The 18,975-nt window shown below is 49.2% G+C and overlaps 1 protein-coding gene across 7 annotated transcripts in view; it reads left to right on the top strand.

Moving 5' to 3' along the window:
* Positions 1–18,975, top strand: part of NUP98 (nucleoporin 98 and 96 precursor) — a 791,668-nt gene that overhangs the window by 185,117 nt on the left and 587,576 nt on the right. For all 7 annotated transcript variants that reach the window (XM_085623457.1, XM_085623456.1, XM_085623459.1 and 4 more), the window contains one exon: positions 7,361–7,501. In XM_085623457.1, the coding sequence (XP_085479583.1) occupies positions 7,361–7,501 (141 nt within the window). The remainder of the gene's footprint in view (positions 1–7,360; positions 7,502–18,975) is intronic.

Genomic DNA, 18,975 nt, shown 5'->3' with positions numbered 1-18,975 from the left:
ATAAATACATAAATTAGCATTTTAAAAAACCATACAAATTCACTGAAAAAACCATAGGTTTCACACAGGTTATAGTTAGGAATTGGCATTTAAAAAAACCTTGCAAATTCACTTAAAAAACCATAGGTTTCACACATGTTATAGTTAGCTGGGCATTTCACTCATGAAAAACCAATGAAATTCCCCCGTTAAAGTTAGGTCAGATAAATATAACTCGCGCGCCCGCAATCCAGTGGTCATGACGTCACATATTTCATCACTCATGACATGGTCAGTGGCATTACTCATGACATCACCGATTACATCATCCTTGTGATAGAGTGGCGGTCGCGCGAGTTATAGGTTTGAGGCATGTGTGCTGCTGAATTCATATCTGTGCATAGATCGCCGCCTAGTGTTGGGCCCGGATGTTTGCACGTTGTTGTCCTGGAAGAGTCTTCGAAGTATCCTGAGATAGGTGACTCCTCCCCTGGACCACAGTGCGCATGGGCATCCTCTCCATCCTCAGATTGTTTTTTTTCCGCCATTGGGTTCGGATGTGCTTATCTTGACTCAAGTTAGGGAAAACTTTTTTCAGGCCAAAAGGCCTTTAGTTCGCGTCGGTACTGTTCCCGATCGGTATCGACAGTTACTTGTTAGTTTACTGACTTCAAAAACAACTTTTTCGCATCATATCCGACCATCGAGCCACATCGACGATGGAATCGAGGACACCATTCAAGCGGTGTCCTGTTTGCAATGCGAAATATCCCCATGTCGACGTCCACCCGGTGTGCAACAAATGCCTTTCACCGGATCACGACGAATCCACATGTATGGCCTGTGCCCGATTCCGATCCAAAAAGACTCTCCGGAATCGACTAGCAGCGAGACTTGAAGCGCAGCAAGCGGCACCGGCCCCGACCAACATCTTCAGCGCCGAGGACGAAGATGTGGAAGGAGTGGAGAACCTACCCTCCAGCCCCGCTTCCGAACACGATTCCGGATCGGAAGACATCGAAGAACAACTCTTTCACAGGGATGAAGCCGACACCGAGGTAGGAGACTACGATGAGGCCTTAGGGGCCGAAGAAAGTAGCTCCGGTGACGAGCAAGGCCTACCCGTACAGACGGAGGATATCCCAGTGCGTCAGTCTATGGCTCCGGTCGAGGGATCTCCTTCGGGCCTTACCCAAGACCTATCCCGCAGTTCTTCGGGCCCGGCCTCGGACATTCAGCGACAGCCATTAGTACCCAAAACGACTGGTTTCCCTTCCTTGAAACCGAAACCGAAAGTCGTATCGGTTCCACAGAAACCGAAACTGAAAGTGACACTGGTCGGATCGAAGCCCACTACACCTTCGACGCCAGCCAAACCCGTCGGCACCGACCGCGCCAAACGGGACTTCGGTGCCGAACTCGCAGCAGCAGCCGACGTCGGCGCCGACACACGGAAAAAGGCCATCGGTACCGACAAACCGCCTCGGCCCCCGGCACCGAAACAATCTGCTCCGGCCACAAAGGTCAAAATGGCCGCTGCCTCGCACACCACTTCGAAAGCAGCACCGAAGGCCTAATCATCGACGCCTTCGACAGCTACTACCTCTCCTCGACTCGATGACCTCGTGGCCCCAAAGAAGTCCACGCCTGCCTCTACAGAACCGCTCGGCGCCAAAGAACCGTCGGCGTTCCAGGTGCGACAAGTTGCAGCGTCCTTGCAACGCGTCAAAGAAAAGGCAGCCCTCCAGGACACGTCGGGCTCCGAGCCGAAAAAAGCTCAAAAAGCTTCTCCAGCACCACCCCACATCACTTTTGGCCTGCCGCCATCCACGGCGCCCAAACTGTTTGAAATAAGAACACGTGTCACCCAAACTAGGATCACACCTGCCGAACGCTCTCCTACAGAGACGTCACCGTCCCACATCATCTATGCCGTCACCGGCAGAATTATGCTCCACAAGTGGAGAATATCTTCCGAACAAGCTTTGGACTCCTACCGGATCCCGCTAAAGAAAAAGCTGCCAGCGGATTCGGAACCAGTTCTTTACGAACATCTCCATACCTCTTACCCACATCCACAGTCCTTCTCTCCGACACCCTCCGAAACCGACGTTTTGGAGGACTACATGGGTGACTACGTCCCCTACCCCAGAGAGATGGACCCTGAAGGCCAACAGGACCCTGACCAGGCTTGGGATGACCCTGTAGACACGGGTGCACCTATGGATACACAGGACACGCAGCTATATGGCGCGAAAACGTCCCCCACAGAGGACACTGCCGCATTCAACGCCCTCATTGAACGTGCTGCGGCCAATCATGGTGTGCAACTCCACTCTGACACAATCGAGGACGATTTTCTAATGGATACTTTCGCATCCTCAGAAAGGCATATCAAAACTCTACCCATGTTGAAAGGTGTCCTCAAACCAGCAAAGGACATTTTCAAAGAACCCACCAGGGCAAGAGTAATAAACCCCAGGATCGACAAGAAATGTAGGTCGGCGCCTGGGGACCCTACGTACATTAAAGGCCAGTTGCCTCTGGACTCCATCGTAGTCGCTAATGCTCGCAAACGGGCGCACTCGCAGACAACTGGGGATGCTCCTCCCCCGGACAAAGAGTCCAAGGTGCTAGAGACCTCTGGCAAACGGGTTGCAGCCCAGGCAGCTAACATATGGCGTATTGCCAATACCCAGGCGCTCCTAGCTCGCTACGATCGCGCACACTATGACACATTAGAAACCCTACTCCAACATCTCCCTGACCAATACAAAGAGGGAGCAGAGATCCTCATCAGGGAGGGACAACTCCTCACAAACGCATCCATTAAGTGTGCACTGGATGCCGCAGATACAGCTGCCAGAGCAATAAACACCAGCGTCATGTTACGACGACACGCCTGGTTACGAATCTCCGGATTCAAACCTGAGGTTCAAAATAACATTTTCAATCAACCGGTCAACCCAGACTACTTATTCGGACCAGAGGTTGACACCACCCTAGAAAAAATAAAAAAGGACACAGACACTGCAAAGTCCATGGGGGCTCTCCAAACGCAGACCTTTCGGAGTGGCTCCTTTCGTCGCCCCGGAAATAGAGGAGCAGGTAGAGGACAGGGATCACAGCAAACCTACAACAAGGGCAACACACAAAGTACCTACGATAAAAACACCCAGGGTGGATATCGTGGCTCCAGCACAAAAGGCAGAGGACGCGGATACGGCAATACCAGGTCCTCCCCCAAGAACAAACAGTGACGCCCTCTCCCTTCCTCCCGACCACATAACACCTGTCGGGGGAAGGCTACAAAGGTTCCTGTCCACGTGGAACTCCATCACCACGGACAGGTGGGTCAAAGATATTATCAAACACAGTTACTGCCTAGAATTAACCTCCACTCCACCCACAATACCGCCAAAACACCGTCCTATGTCCTCAGAGCACTTAAAGCAATTACAGCAGGAAGTGCTAAGTATGCTGAAAAAAGGCGCAATAGAGGTCGTACCCGTCCACGAGCAAGGTACGGGGATGTACTCCCTGTACTTCTTAATACCAAAAAAGGACGGGTCACTCAGACCTATACTAGACCTGAGACCCCTCAACCGCTACATTCTCTCAGAGCATTTCCACATGCTCACCCTACAACAAGTCCTCCCGCTGCTCAAACAGGGAGACTTCCTGGCCACGCTAGACCTCAAAGATGCGTTTTTCCACATACCCATTCACCCCTCACACAGAAAATATCTCGGGTTCACTATTCAAGGGCAGCACTACCAATTCAAGGTTCTTCCCTTCGGCGTGACAACAGCACCCAGGGTTTTCACAAAGTGCCTAGCTACTGTGGCTGCACATCTATGGAGGCAACACATTCACGTCTACCCTTACCTGGAGACTGGCTTGTTCAGGCAAAGTCAGACCAGCAATGTGCCAGCCACATGTCCCGCACCATTCACCTTCTTCACAGTCTTGGGTTCTCACTAAATTACCCGAAATCACATCTCCAACCCGCACACGTACAACAGTACCTAGGTGCGACCATAGACACTCTGGCAGCCACAGCTCAGCCAAATTTAGTGAGGATCAACAGCATGCAAATGCTGATTTCCAAGTTCAAACCCCAACACTCCCTTCCCGCGCGAGTGTTCATGCAGTTGATAGGCATGATGGCCTCCTGCATTTTCATAGTCCCACACGCGAGACTACATATGCGCCCGCTTCAGGAGAGCTTGGCACGTCAATGGAATCAGGCTCACGGGCAATTAAAAGACCTAGTGTTGGTGAGCGGTCGGGCATACAACTCTCTGCATTGGTGGAATCCACAAAACCTTTGCAAGGGCCGACCGTTCCAAGAGCCTGTTCCACAAATAATACTGACGGCGGACGCGTCTCTCCAGGGATGGGGAGCTCATGTACTCAATTACACAGTGCAGGGACTATGGACAATACAACAAAAGAAGATGCACATCAACCTTCTGGAACTGATGGCAATCTTCCTGGCTATGAAGGCATTCAAAGTACACTTGTGCAACAAAGTTGTGTTGATCCGGACGGACAACATAACTGCCATGTACTACATACAGAAGCAGGGAGGAACACTCTCCACAGTTGTCTCATCTGGCTCAGAGCATGTGGAAGTGGGCCATTCAGAGGAACATGTTCCTCATGGCGGAACACCTCCCTGGCGAGGACAACCAGATGGCGGATCTGCTCAGCAGACACAGCCACCAGATGCACGAGTGGGAGTTACACCCATCAGTATTCCAACCGTACTTCCAGCAGTGGGGTCATCCAGAGATAGACCTATTCGCCACAAGCGAAAACGCAAAATGCCAAAGCTTTGCCGCCAGGTTCCCACATTCGCAGGGCAATGCGATATGGATGAACTGGTCCGGCAGATTTGCGTACGCTTTTCCCCCAGCACCATTGATACCGCTGGTGGCACGCAAACTCAGACAACACTCACTAACACTCGTCCTGGTTGCTCCAACATGGGCACGCCAACCATGGTACACCACCTTTCTCGAACTTTCCGCGGTGCCGCATCAAAGGCTGCGGATCAAACCCGCGCATTTGACGCAGAACCATGGAGAGATTCAGCACCCAGATCCGCAACAGCTGAACCTGGCAATCTGGCTCCTGAAGTCCTAGATTTTGGCTACCTAAATCTGCCACCTGACTGTATGGACATCATTAAGGAAGCTAGAAGACCCACTACCAGAGCTTGCTATGCAGCCAAATGGAAAAGGTTCGTCATTTATTGCAATAACAATGACATTAACCCGCTAGACGCATCCATCCAAAACATAATTTGTTACCTCTTACACCTATACCGATGCAATCTGGCATACACCTCAATACGTGTCCATTTGACCGCAATATCAGCCTATCTCCAGAACAGGCAGCACCTCTCTTTATTCAAAGTGCCTGCCATCAAAGCATTCTTGGAAGGACTCAAACGTGTAATTCCTCCAAGCCACCCACCAGCTCCAATGTGGAACCTCAACTTGGTCCTCACACGCCTGATGGGTCCACCCTTCGAACCTCTACACTCATGCGAGATTCTATTCCTCACCTGGAAAGTAGCTTTCCTAGTAGCGATCACTTCTTTGAGGAGAGTTAGTGAACTCCAGGCACTAACCGTTCAAGAGCCATTCATACAGGTTCACGCCAACAGGGTCGTACTACGTACCAACCCCAAATTCATGCCCAAGGTGATATCGCAGTTCCACATGAATCAAACTATTGAACTGCCTGTTTTCTTTCAAAACCCACAAACTGTCGCAGAAAGAGCACTCCATACACTGGATGTAAAGAGAGCCCTCATTTACTATATAGACAGGACTAAAGTCTTTAGGAAAACAAAACAACTTTTCGTTGCCTTTGCCCCACACCACAAAGGTAACGCCATCTCCAAAGCAGGTATAGCCAGATGGATCGTTAATAAATGTATTCAAATTTGCTATCAAAAAGCTAAACGCACATTAACTATTCCCCCACGAGCCCACTCAACACGTAAGTTAGGGGCCTCCATGGCTTTCCTGGGAAACATTCCTTTGCATGATATATGTAGAGCAGCCACCTGGTCCACTACACATACATTTACCAAACACTATTGTGTGATGTGCAATCAAAACAGCAGGCAGCTGTAGGACAGGCTGTTCTCAAAACTCTTTTTCAGACCGCTGCAGCTGGCACTGGTAGCCGCCGCTAATAGAGGGTACTGCTATATATTCTATGCACAGATATGAATTCAGCAGCCCACATGCCTCGAACTGAATATGCTACTTACCAGTATGCATCTGTTCTTGGCATGTAGGGCTGCTGACATTCATATCGCCCACCCTCCTCCCCGGCGCCTGTAGCAGCTGCAGCTCTCAGAATTACTGTAAGCATGGTCATCACTTTCTGTATCTACTCCATCACTGCCACAATGGCGAAAAACAATCTGAGGATGGAGAGGATGCCCATGCGCACTGTGGTCCAGGGGAGGAGTCACCTATCTCAGGATACTTCGAAGACTCTTCCAGGACAACAACGTGCAAACATCCGGACCCAACACTAGGCGACGATCTATGCACAGATATGAATGTCAGCAGCCCTACATGCCAAGAACAGATGCGTACTGGTAAGTAGCATATTCGTTATCTGACCTAACTATAACGGGGGAATTTCATTGGTTTTTCATGAGTGAAATGCCCAGCTAACTAGAACATGTGTGAAACCTATGGTTTTTTAAAAAGCGACGGAATGTGCAGTATGCCATTGACTAAATCAGGGCGTACCTTGATATCACGCGCTGTATTTGTGTGGGGGGGGATAGCAGAAGCAGTGATGCGCGCACTCTGTTTAAATGAAACACTGCATTTGTGTCAAAGGACAGAAGCAATTTAAACAAGACCAGCCCGGCGGAGCGTGGTGCGCGCGCTTGGTGGGGGAGCGCATTCCAGGCGGGGGAGCGGACCCTTTGAAGTAGGATGCCAAACGGATTGCATGGGGGCACGATGCACGCGATTGTGCGGGTGCTCGCCATGCAATCCGCTTTTGGGAGCACTTTTGGGAGCCCCTTTACTAGTCTCGCTGAGCGTTCGCTTACGCGATAGCCAGCAAGACCTAAAAATGATTTACAAAAAAAACAAAAAACTTGTTGACAAAAGAGGGTTGGCTTTTTTTTTTTTTTTTTAGACTGTAACTATCCACATAGGTAACTAGCCTTATTGACTGAGTAGGACGTTAATTTCATATTTCCTTGTCTTCCTCATGTAGCGTGCCATACTATCAGCATGCCTCTGCATTGAGATGTTCTGCTGTACAGGATAGACTGATTCTGTCTAGATATTCAGGTTTGAATATTCAGTATCTGCTTATTTTCTGTAAACAGGGCTTGTTTGGAGGTACCCAAGCCACACAATCTACTGGACTGTTTGGAGCAGCTACCAATACGAATGCTGGTACTGGGTTTGGTGCTGGAACTAACCTCTTTGGACAACCTACTTCAGGATTTGGTACAGTTGGTGGATCGGTATGTTTATATTTTTTAAATTATATTTGACAGTAACTCCTATCCGGTTGTCCTTGAAATTCTTGGCTCAGTATGCTAAATCTGCAAAATAATTTCTGTGCTAAATTATGTATGAGACAATCTTGTCAGAGCTTGTGTAAGGCTTTTATGGATCATGTGATTTGAGAAATTTTATATTTATTTTATTGGAATGTTATGTACCCAAAACACAATCGGTATTAACAGTTCTGCAATGACTGGACTTGTGGAGCAGTTATCTAATTTTGCGCACTTTTCTTGTGGGTAGAAGAATAATCAAACAAAAAAATATTATAGTTTCCATTATAGGGACTATTGTGCGATTGTACTCTGCCTGCCATTATGAAGCCTTGACTTGCTATTACATTGGTCCCTGCACGAGCTAATGCAATTCATTTCGCACTTGTGAAGTCTCCTTTGCGAACGGAAGTGTTCGTAAGAATTTTAATATGGGTTCATTTTATTGCAATCATTTTGCGCCATATTGGACTTTGTTGAATCCTCCGCTCCCCCACCCTTTACTTAGTAAACATAGCCGTGTTGTTACACCTGTCGTTCATTTTTCTCTGTAAAAGAAACGGGTGAAGGAAGTTATCTGGCTCTGATCCATTTCCTACTGTATTGCTAAATCCAGTCAGTTAAAACTTGTGGATGTCCACTTTGTAGGCCAGTGGACTGTTTAGTTTTTGCACAGCAAACGTTGCACTGATTTGATTCTGAGCCTACTCGACAAGTGAGGTTTACTCATGTCAGTTACATTTCTGAGATGCACTCCCTTGATGCAAATTTTGTTAATCTGCTTATCACTCTAATTCTGTACCTGTGATTGGCTCTTGTTGAGTTGCTGGACTTATTGCAGTTTTCAAGAAACAGAAAAGGCAACAAAGCACTTAATACAGGTTCACTTCCCAGGACCAGTGATTTTCTCTTTGGCGATTACATCACCAAGCAGGAGCTTGACCTAAAGTGCTGCCAAGGTGGTGTTCTTCGTGGGTCTTTCCTGATGTTTTTAGTGAATTATACTCAAATCTGATCTGAGTTTGCTTCAGGTGTAAGTTTCTACTATGTGCCCAGTGGCACCTTTGAAGGTGGAATTATGCAACAGGGGAGGACAAAGAAATGCAGCAGGGTTGATTCAATTATGCAGCAAGAAAAAGCTAATTATGCAGTGGAATGCATCAATTTTGTGATACTGTTAGTTATTTTGTCATTTCGGTACATTGTGGAAGCTGGCTCTGTATATACTACACTAAAGTAAGGTATAGTGTGCACAGTCCAGTGGATCCCCAGAGGTATAACAGAGGCTTAAGTATAGAATACCTTGTTGTGTATAGATATAGATAACATATATAGGTATCCTGATGTATTCCCTTATATAGTTACAATTCATATCGCCCTTATTTAGACATAGAAAATCCAGCCCTTATTTAGGCATTGTCCATGCTAACCAAATACAGGCATGGTCTCCTACATCCGTCCATCCACGTCACAACGAGTTCTTGGAAAACCAGACTCTTAAGCCTTTAGGAATTTCCCTTGCTTGGATATTGATTTCTCCAAGAACTCATTTAGTATGCATGAACATCTATTCCTTAGGGTTTGTGAGAAGTTGGCCTGGTATATGATGCTCACTAGTTAAAGTGATCACCTTGTACCATGCCAAGCAACCCTTATGGTGTGGTTGTAAGTCAACCTTTTCGGACTAGCTGCCCTAGTGGTAGCGTAGGCTAAGCAGTCTTTGAGGCTAAACTCGTGAAACGTGTTAAGCCAGCTGTTTTACCAAATGCAACCCCCTTTTATACCAATGAAAGGACACCACACAGATATATATTCAAAATATATATGTATTTATTTCTCAAAGTAACCCCTAGTCTCTTTATGAGCACAGGAGCACAAATCGTCAAACAAGATTACAGTAGAATACACAGAAGTTGCACTTTATATGGATAGGCCCTGGTGGCCGCTCAAACCATATACTAAAATAGTGGTATAAGTACCACGAACAGAAAAGGGAAAAGGCCTAGGGCCTCTAGAATCGCTGGGCCTACAAGGAGCTAACTTTAGTTAGTGACCAGGAGGTCCACGGGTGGCGTGTGCAGAGCAAATAGTCACACTCGTGCTCCCATAGGTTTCAATGGGTGCGTAAAAAGTACAAAGTTACTGCAAAAAGGATCTTCCGGATGGACTATGACCTTAAGATTGGAAACACAGACACTAGAGATGTTACTCTACACTTGGGCACCGGAGTGCCAGCTTTACCTCACCCACAGGAAGCGGGTGCATAGGTGTCGAAGTGCGTCGGGTTTCTTCTATCGGGTCAATGGAGCCTGTGGACAAAGATGCTGCAGGCGGCCGGTCCGGGAGAGATGCGGTGGATCCAAGGGTGGATCGGAGTTGTAGAAGACCTGTAAGCAGAGGGGACAGTGTTCACAGTCACTAGCCAGTGACCAGCGTGGCACCAGGTGGGTACCAGGCAATGTCGGGTGCAAACAGGAAGAAAGGTGTAGCTTGTCTCTGCAGCCACGTGGTCCCTGGAGGTCGACGACGTCCAGGAGTCGGTTCACGAGCTGTCCCACGCAGGCTCTCGCTGTCGGCGGTGTCGGCGACTTGATCGAAGCAAACGAGCCTTGGCAAAAGCAATTGTTGTGGAGAACAAGATAAGCTGATGGTTCTGACCAGCAAGGTCAGAGGGACTGCTCCTTTGGAGGGGAGCAAGGACCAGTCTGGAGCAACCAGACCAGTGGTGTATTTCTTGAAGTTCGTCGCCAAGATGGCCACTAGCCAGCGGGCCAGCAACCGGTTAGGCGCGTCGAGTGGCAAAATGCAGAAGGGCCCCACGCAGATCGTGGAGATGCTGGGGGGGCTCACCTTTGGTGCAGATGCTGCTCGGGTGTTGGGCTTCTCAGATCCCAAAGCACAACTTGGAGGGAGCCTCGGTTGTTGCGCTTGCAGCTTGTCGTGGTCGTTCCAAGATGGCTGGCTCCACGTGTCTCGGTGCCTCCACGGGTCTCCTCTTTTCAGGGACTGTGGATCGGGCGGTGAGAGGTCTGGAGGTCCAGGTCTTGTCAGTCTCTGGGCTCGGGCTCCGGCGGGAGGCGGCGGCAAAGCAGACGTTGATTCGCTGGATGGTGCTTGCGTTAGCAAGGTGGTCACTCCCTGACCACAGGGGAGATTTCCTTCAGTCTTCTGTGCAGCAGAATGTCGAAGTTCCCGTCTTCTTCTTAGTTTCAAGTTGATTCCAGGATGTCTGAAGTCTTAGGACACAGCTCCTACCTTTAAGAGGATTCTAGGGGCCGGACTACCTGCTAGGTCCCTCCCTAAGGGTGGGACCAGGAAGGGGGGTGGTTACACCCCCAATCCTTTGTCCAGCTCGCCCCAGGCCCGGGACTGGTGTGCCCCAGGACCGGATTGAACTGGCATATGCACCGAGGCTCCTTGTGAGCCACAGGCATGTCTGGTTTCTTTCAAGCCCTACCTGACCAATACACAAAATCCTGTCTGGGGTGGTGCATGCACCTCCCCTGGCAGGAAACCCTTTGTCCACACCTCCCAAGCTGGAAGGACTCCCAGCAGCAGGAGGGCAGACTTGTGTCTGTGGTGGCAGCATCCATTTTGTGGAGCTGAGGCTATGTCTGATTTTACCCGGGTTTCAGGTACTGTACATGTCGTGTCCCTCTAGAAGGGTGGAATGCTAACCCCGTCGCCAGAATTGGCGAGGGGTTAGTATTCCAATTCGTATGACACCTTACTCAACATGTTTTGATAAAGCCAAACCAAAGATAGCATTTAACCGCGAGGTTCATAATGCACTTAAGGGTATATGGTATGACGATATCTGGAAACAGTAGAAGGAAGTTGTTCCGACCACTGCAGACAGGCTCAGCTCATGCCAGAGCACCATCTCACATGGAACCAAGCACTCTGCCTTCAGGATTGTTAAGGCCTGCCATAGGAGTGACTTATAGGTTAACATGTGTCCCATTTAAGGTTAGGTATAGGTATACTACACCTAAGTAAGAGGTGGTTACACCAACTTACCCCAGCTGAATGATCAGCCAGTTGTGTCAAATTTGTTAGGCCAAGCCTGGGGTGGCATAATACATGCTTCAGCCCCTGGCAGGCCTTAGATACACCAATGCCCTGGGTACCTAGTGTACACTGGTACAGGGGCTCACAGGGTGATCCAACCAATTGGGTATGTACCTAGGGTACATGGAGTCCATTTTAAAGAGAACAGCTAGGCTGAGATCCTGAATGGCAGGATCTCAGGCCAATTAAGTCGAAAAACCAGCTAAACACTAGGCAAAAATTTGGGGGTAACCATAGTCAGATATCCACCTTCCTACAGGGTTTCATTCATGACGTTCCGATTCCATACTTTTACGTCAATACAGGCATTTCTAAACACCTTCAAGGTATAAATATACCTGCACTTGCCCTGGCAAACCACGGTTCCGGTATGGTCCAGCTTGACTGCCTACTTGCGGTTCGCCATGGCAAGTTCGGAAGGAGATCGAGTTCCAGCCTGATGCACTGACCAGACGCTGTCATCCTCCTAGCAGAGAATCCAGCTCCAGTGTTTCTAACTCCCCTTGCGGGGTGTTATATATTGAGTCCCGGAAAGATTCCAACCTCGCACATTCTAAGGTATGGAGCAGACTAGAACTTAGAGAAACTTTTGGCAACTCTTGGCAAAGCTATAGCTAGCTATACTTTAGACAACAGCACCTACTTCTTACCTCTTACTACACTTAGGTTCGGTACACTGGGGTAGAACTATTTGGAAGCATCAGATGAGTATTCATATTTTAGCCTGTTAATGTATGTATTTTATCAATATATGGTACAAAAGGGGGTGGTGATGGACGGAGCATCAGAACCAATCAAACACTCACACCCAGTCAACATATCTGGGTTTGATCCATCACCGTTCTTTAGCTCACTCTGCCACCCCAGTTCAGACATGGCCATATGCAAATCAGTCTGACTCTGTGCCTCATGGGAACAGTCCAGCCCGAACTGCCAAGCCATGCCTTCCCTGGACCGGAAACAAGCTTCCTAGGACCGGTTTCTGGCATTTCAGCCGTCTTCAGCCAGGCTTGCTTGAATCCAGTGGCAAAGTGAGCAATGGACTCACGTCTGAGCATACCCTGCCAACTTGTGGCGAACAAGCGCTTGTTCGCCACAAGTTGGCAGGGTAGGGTGTGCTCCTTGCATAGGCTGCAGGCGGGGTCTGGAAGTCATAGTTGTTAACCCATGGTGCGATGGGGACATTGGTGGCCCACGTGGACTCTACCGTAGACTACTGGTGCAGTGGTCGTTCTAGGTGTTGAGTTGCTCTGGCCTCAGCCTTTATTTGGAGTTTTCTTCTGAACAGAGCTGCTGTTCCCAGGAGATTTGGTCTTTTTGAAGGCAGCTAATTCTCCCAGGGGTTCTGGTGGTTGCTGGCTGCAGGACAAGTCAACTTTTGGTGCTGGATCTCAGGAAACCGTGGGCTGGTAGTGCTGGGGCCATGTCCTTCCTTCTCTATAGTCTCCTCTGATGTGCGACTTATTCTGTGGTCCTTCGTAGGTTGCGTGAATCTAGTGTCCTGGGTTCAGGGATGCCCCCTAAATACTGTATTTGGGAGACTTTAGGGGTCTCGAGGTACTAGCCAATGTGCTACTTACCTTAGTGTGACTACACCCTTGATGTGCTCACCCTACGTTGGAGATGCCCTCCATCAGCAAGATGGCAGCCACTGAGAAGTGGGCTTCACCTTGCCTCCCCCACCTGAGGGGGTGGGGTTGGCAAAGGTGGGCACACCTCGCGGGATTGGTAACCTTTTCAGCTAAAATTGGGGAGAAGACCGGAAGGGGGGCCTCCTCCCACTAGCAGAAGGGGTTGGGGGTCACAGTGCACAGGCCGCAGGGCCTTTGAAGCTGCTCAGCCCTGCCTGACCAGGCAGCGTTGTGGAGGGAGAGGTGGTGTTAGGACCTCCACCCATAAAAGGCTTTGTTTCTGGACCGAGCGTGCGAGGGCTCTCGCCTCCGGGGTCCAGTAACTTGTGTTGTGGTGGCAGACTGGTGTTTACCAGTCAGGAAACCCACCAGAGGCTGGTTTGGTTTAGGGGTCTCTTCTAGAAGGGACCCTTGAGTGAAAGGGTCAATAAATCTGACACCTAAATCAGTGCATGTTTATTATTCTGAGATGGTTGATCCCAAACATCCCAGGATTCAGTAAAGCCATTATGGTGGTGTGAAACTCGTAATGACAAGGTTCTGTTCCAGGGGATCCTCATCAATAGTCATAAGCACTGAATATTCCCACCCATGTGCAGGTATCCTGGAAATAATATAAAAATATATATGAAAAACATATAGATATAGATATAGATATATATATATATACATACACATACATATCATTTTTTCCCATATCAATGCAGTCCCATATAGGAGGCTAAACAATGCAATATAAATAAATTAATGCATTTGCACATACACAATGTAAATGTATACCACAGGAGTACAAGTGCACTTTTACACTTTTTAATGAGTAAACTCATGAAAAAAGCTGCGTAAAAATACATGCATTGTTAGCCTACAGGCTGCATTGTAAAGCAATAGCATAGAAACTGAAACCATTGTACAGAAAACTGGCACTGTGCCTTTAAGGCAGCCATGACCCCTAGCTTCCCATCATGCCTCAGGGGTTACAGATAGGTCTGTTGTTCTTTCCGGCTCTTTCTGTCAGAACCCTGAATTCACAGCTCTTTTTTTGACTTTTCTGTCAAACTCCTTGAATTTTTGTGGGTTTTTTAACTTCACTCAACGTCTTTTGACCATAGGTTGAGGTTTAATCCATTTTTGTGTGACTGGAAGATATTTTTCCTGTCAAAAATGCCTTCTTTGTTCGACTCTTGCCCAGCCTGTGGCAAAAAGAAAGCCCAGTCAGACACACATGAGGTGTGCATCATCTGCCTCCCTGAATCTCACTCTCCCTCCTCCTGTCAACACTGCAGGAAGTTATCTAAATGAACTATCAAAGACAGGGAGAGAATCCGTCTTTATGGCCTCTCTGAAAGATAGGTCTCCGGTAAAGAGAAAGAAGAGAATGCAATCTACGTCTAGGTACAAGGTCGCGATATGTTCTCCTTCGGTGTCTGGCTTGACATCGAAGGTTCCGGTGGTGGAAAAACAATCGCCTAAGATTTTGATGGCACAGGAGCGTCACTCTTCAACTTCGAGGACCAAGTCTCCATTGACGTTATAAATGCGTCGGGCGTCGAGACAAGATCCTACGCGGTCGACTCTTCAGCGACGATCGCAGTCTAAGCACAAATCTTCGACACCAAGTCACCATCGACGGCGTCGAAACCGAAGTCCCCGTCTTCCGCAGGTAGACGTCGAAGCAGAGACTTCCGTCTACGTCCGCACGCTCGACGTCGAGGCAGAGCCCTCTGTCGAAGAAAAGATCGACGTCGAGACAGTCTCCGTTGAGGAGAAGATACTCGACATAGAGACCGATGTCTCTGGAATGAGAAGACACTCTACGTCGAGGCAGGAGTCTGTCGAAGAGATGCTCGACGTCTAGGCAGAGCCCTCAGTTTAATCGGAGAAGATAGACGTCGAGACACCGGTCTCCGAGGCAGTCTGCGTCTAGGCACAGGTCTGCGCCGGGAACGAGAAGGTTGACGTCGAGGCAGAAGTCTGTCGGTTTCAGTCCCTTTAAGTTTCTCTCTCTCCCCTTCATCGACGTCTAGAGCAGGCTCCCACCATTCCATCTCCAGGTCTGGATCTTCGGAGGTGGTCTCTCGTCCTCCAGTAACCAGACTTCTCCTTCTGGACATCCGTGTTAAGTGGAAAGGGCTCAGTCGGAGGGGCAGAAATCTCCCTCCACACGTCGCTCTCCTGTTAGAGCAGAGAGGACATCTATTCACCTCTCACCCAGATGGATGCGACCACTACACCATTGGGCTGTTTCCACGCTATCGGCGGGCGTTCGGCGGGATCAGAGTCCTCTCCGCAGCTCCCCTGGGGCTCGCCTGGTGCAGGAGGCAGATCATTCTCCGTCAAGAGGTAGAGATCGCACTCACTCGCCTACACCTCCCTCCAGGGACAGGGCAAGATCACGCAGCAGAAGGAGGAGGCGCAGATCTTCAACGCTTGCCACCTCTTCAACACACTCCTCCAAGAGGGATTAGTCGCCCACACCTCCCGACAGTCCACTGTCGAGGATCTCTCCGGTGGACCCCGATGTTACCACGTTCCAAGACGTGCTTTCCAGGGATGCTAGCAAGCTGAACATTCCTATGCCAACTCAACGGAGCACTTTGTAATCTTCAAAACCTTAAACCAGCAGACTGCTTCTTGACCTTTACTTCCATTGGTTCCGGGGATCCTTAAACCGGTTTTGGACATCTTCCTCACGCCGGCAACTCTTAAGACCGCACTGGCGAATCCTAAAGAAATATCACCCACCGGAGGGAGACCCTTTCTTCCTAAAGTCCAATCCTCTACTGGATTCGGTGATTATAGCTACGGCCAGGAAGACTCGCTCGTGGCCTTCTCGTTTACAGTACCACCGGAGAAGGAGTGCAAGACTCTGGATTCGTGGGGGAGAAAAGTATGTGGCACGTCTGAATTCATGCTTAAGGTCTCCAGAGCATCGGTGCTCTTGGGGCCCTACGATAGATCTCTGTGGGACTGTCTCCAGCGCTTCACGGAGAAAATGCCCAAGGAAGACCGTAAGTACTTTGAAGAAATATTACAGGAATGCAGCTTGGTGGCAAACCAAGTAATCAGTGCTGCAGCGGCTGGGGCTAAACTTGCAGCCCACTCATACGCCCAAGGGATTTGCGCCAAAAGATCATCCTGGCTTCGTCTCACAGCACTGAAGCCAGAAGCGCAGTCCCGAATACTCAATCTTTCGTTCTCCGGCTCATCCTTATTCGGTACTCCTACTGATGAGGAAATGGCCAGGATGAAGACTGAACTGGATACCATGACAGCAGTGGGGCTAGAGAAGAAAAAAGTTTTGTCGCCGCTACCGCACTAAAGAGCTACGCTCCTTCCAACAGAGGGTTCGAACCCCTCATTGGCAAAAGCACCAAAACAGCTCCCAGTATCAAGGACATCGATCCTCCAAGGGAAGAGGCGCAAACTGCCAGTCCTCTACCTCTGCGAAGACTCCAGCCAAGCAATGAGTGCCCGCTTCCTCCATCACCGTCCACCACTCCAGTTAGGGGGGGAAGGGGGTAGTATTGCGAATCATCTGCAAGAGTGGCGAGCTACCACGAAGGACCAGTGGGTGTTAGCTATGCTGCAGAATGGGTACTCTCTACGTTTTCGACACAGTCCTCCCTCAATCCCTCCGGTGCCATCATCGTGCCAAGATATCAACATGCTGCAAAAGGAAGTGGCGATCCTTCTTTGCGGGTCAGCCATAGAGAAGGTGCCAAGATCACAAAGAGGTCGGAGTTTATTCTAGAGATTTCTTGGTAAAGAAAAAAGGTCAAAAATCAGATTACAGGCCCATTCTGGATCTACGAGCACTCAAGTCTATCAAATGGGAGAAATTTCGCATGTTGGCTCTCCACCAAATATATCCTCATCTCCGGCAAGGGGATTGGATGTGTTCTCTGGACCAACAAGATGCTAACTTTTACGTCCCGATAAGTCCTACGATTCATAGTCTGATCGTCCCACTATCAATTCAAAGTGCTACCCTTTGGACTGAAATCAGCACCCCGAGTGTTCACGAAGTGCATGGCGGTAGTGGCATCTGCACTGCGGCGCAGAGGCATCTTCCTCTATCCTTACCTGGATGATTGGCTACTGAAAGGCCCCTCCCCCCAGAGTGTGAGGAACCATTTCCGGCAGTGCCTAAGTCTTTGTCAACAACTGGGTCTCCATGTGAACTTCGAGAAGTCGACACAGCAGCCCACACAGAGAATCCAGTACCTGGGGGCTATGATAGACTCCGAGCTAGCAAAGTGTTTCCTTCGGAGGAGAGACAATTATCCATCACACAGAAAGGCAGACAGGTTTTAAACAGCAACCTGTCTTCAGTGCGTCACATTGCCTCCCTGCTAGAGTCGATGGCATCCTGCATCTTTCTGGTTCCCAATGCCAGGTTGAGAATGCGTCCTCTACAGCAGGATCTGGAGGACAAATGGGATCAGCGGACATCTCGCTGGGAAGACAGAATCGGTCTATCACACGCAGCCAGAGCATCCATTCCGTGGTGGATGAAGGACAACCTGAGGTTAGGGGTTCCGTTCCATCAAACTCCTCCGTCTCAGACTCTGATCACAGACTCATTCCTCCAAGGCTGGGGGCTCACATGGGACCTCTGCAGACGCAATGCCTATGGTCCTCAAAAGAACAATTGTACCACATAAACATGTTGGAGCTAAGCGCCGTTCATCTGGCTCTCAAGGCTTTCCTCCCTTAGATTCAGACGAGTTCCATCCTAGTGCAGACTGACGATACCACCACCATGTACTTCCTGATCTGAAAGAAACACTTTAGTTAGATTCCTCACCTTAGAATATCCCCAGGCGTCAGGCTGGATCCGGAAAGATTTTTCGTCCGCAATACCCCTTGCGTGTCGCTAGGCGTCGTCTGCGGCTCCGCAACCGTCGTTGGCGTCGTACGCCGGAATGACGTTGTCGGAGTACTTAGACGCCGCCCTCGCGCGCTGATGTCAGTTCTTCTTTTTTCCACGCCAGACAGCGCCGATCTGGAAGAGCTTACCCCTTAGTCAATTTTTTTTTTTGAAATATTTTTATTAAAGTTGCAAACACAACAGAGAATAAACACCACTCATCAAGTTTCAGGCTTAGCAGGAAATTACTCCAAACGGGATTCCACAGTGCAGTACAGGTACAATTGAGACATATAGACATTCCATATGTATCATACAGTCGTTCCCATCCCCAACCACTGTTCTCGAAAGGGGAGCTACTCTTGGTCACTGAGTTCAGAATCTGATGCATCGGGCGGGGGCTCACATATATTCCCTCTGTACACATTCCACCCACCCCACACCTGGGACCACTTTTTGGGGCACCCTCTATGTATATATACGGTTTTTTCAACCACCATTACATGGTCCATGTCACGTATCCACTGCGCCAGGGTAGGCGCCTGCCCCGAACCCCATCGCTGGGCTATATTGCGTTTAGCCAGCATGAGCCCCAACGTCACCCAGAGCTGCGTCATTTTCTTATGGTCCGTTTGTTCCCAGATGTTAAGGAGACATCTCCGAAGCTCCGGGGGCGTCAGGACTCTGGTCACCTGGGAGAGCGTGTGCAACACCCCCTTCCAATAGAGCGCTATGATTGGGCATTCCCATAGGGTGTGAAAGAAAGATCCCTCGTGGCCACAGTTCCTGACACATTGCGGGGACTCCGCCCGTTGCAATTTAAATAGGAGTGTACGGGTGTAATAGGTGCGGTGCAAAATTTTAAG

Source organism: Triturus cristatus, chromosome 8, assembly GCF_964204655.1.
Source record: "Triturus cristatus chromosome 8, aTriCri1.1, whole genome shotgun sequence".
Lineage (NCBI taxonomy): Eukaryota > Metazoa > Chordata > Amphibia > Caudata > Salamandridae > Triturus > Triturus cristatus.
The sequence above is the reverse complement of the archived record's forward strand: the minus strand, read 5'-3'. Positions and strand labels throughout refer to the sequence as shown.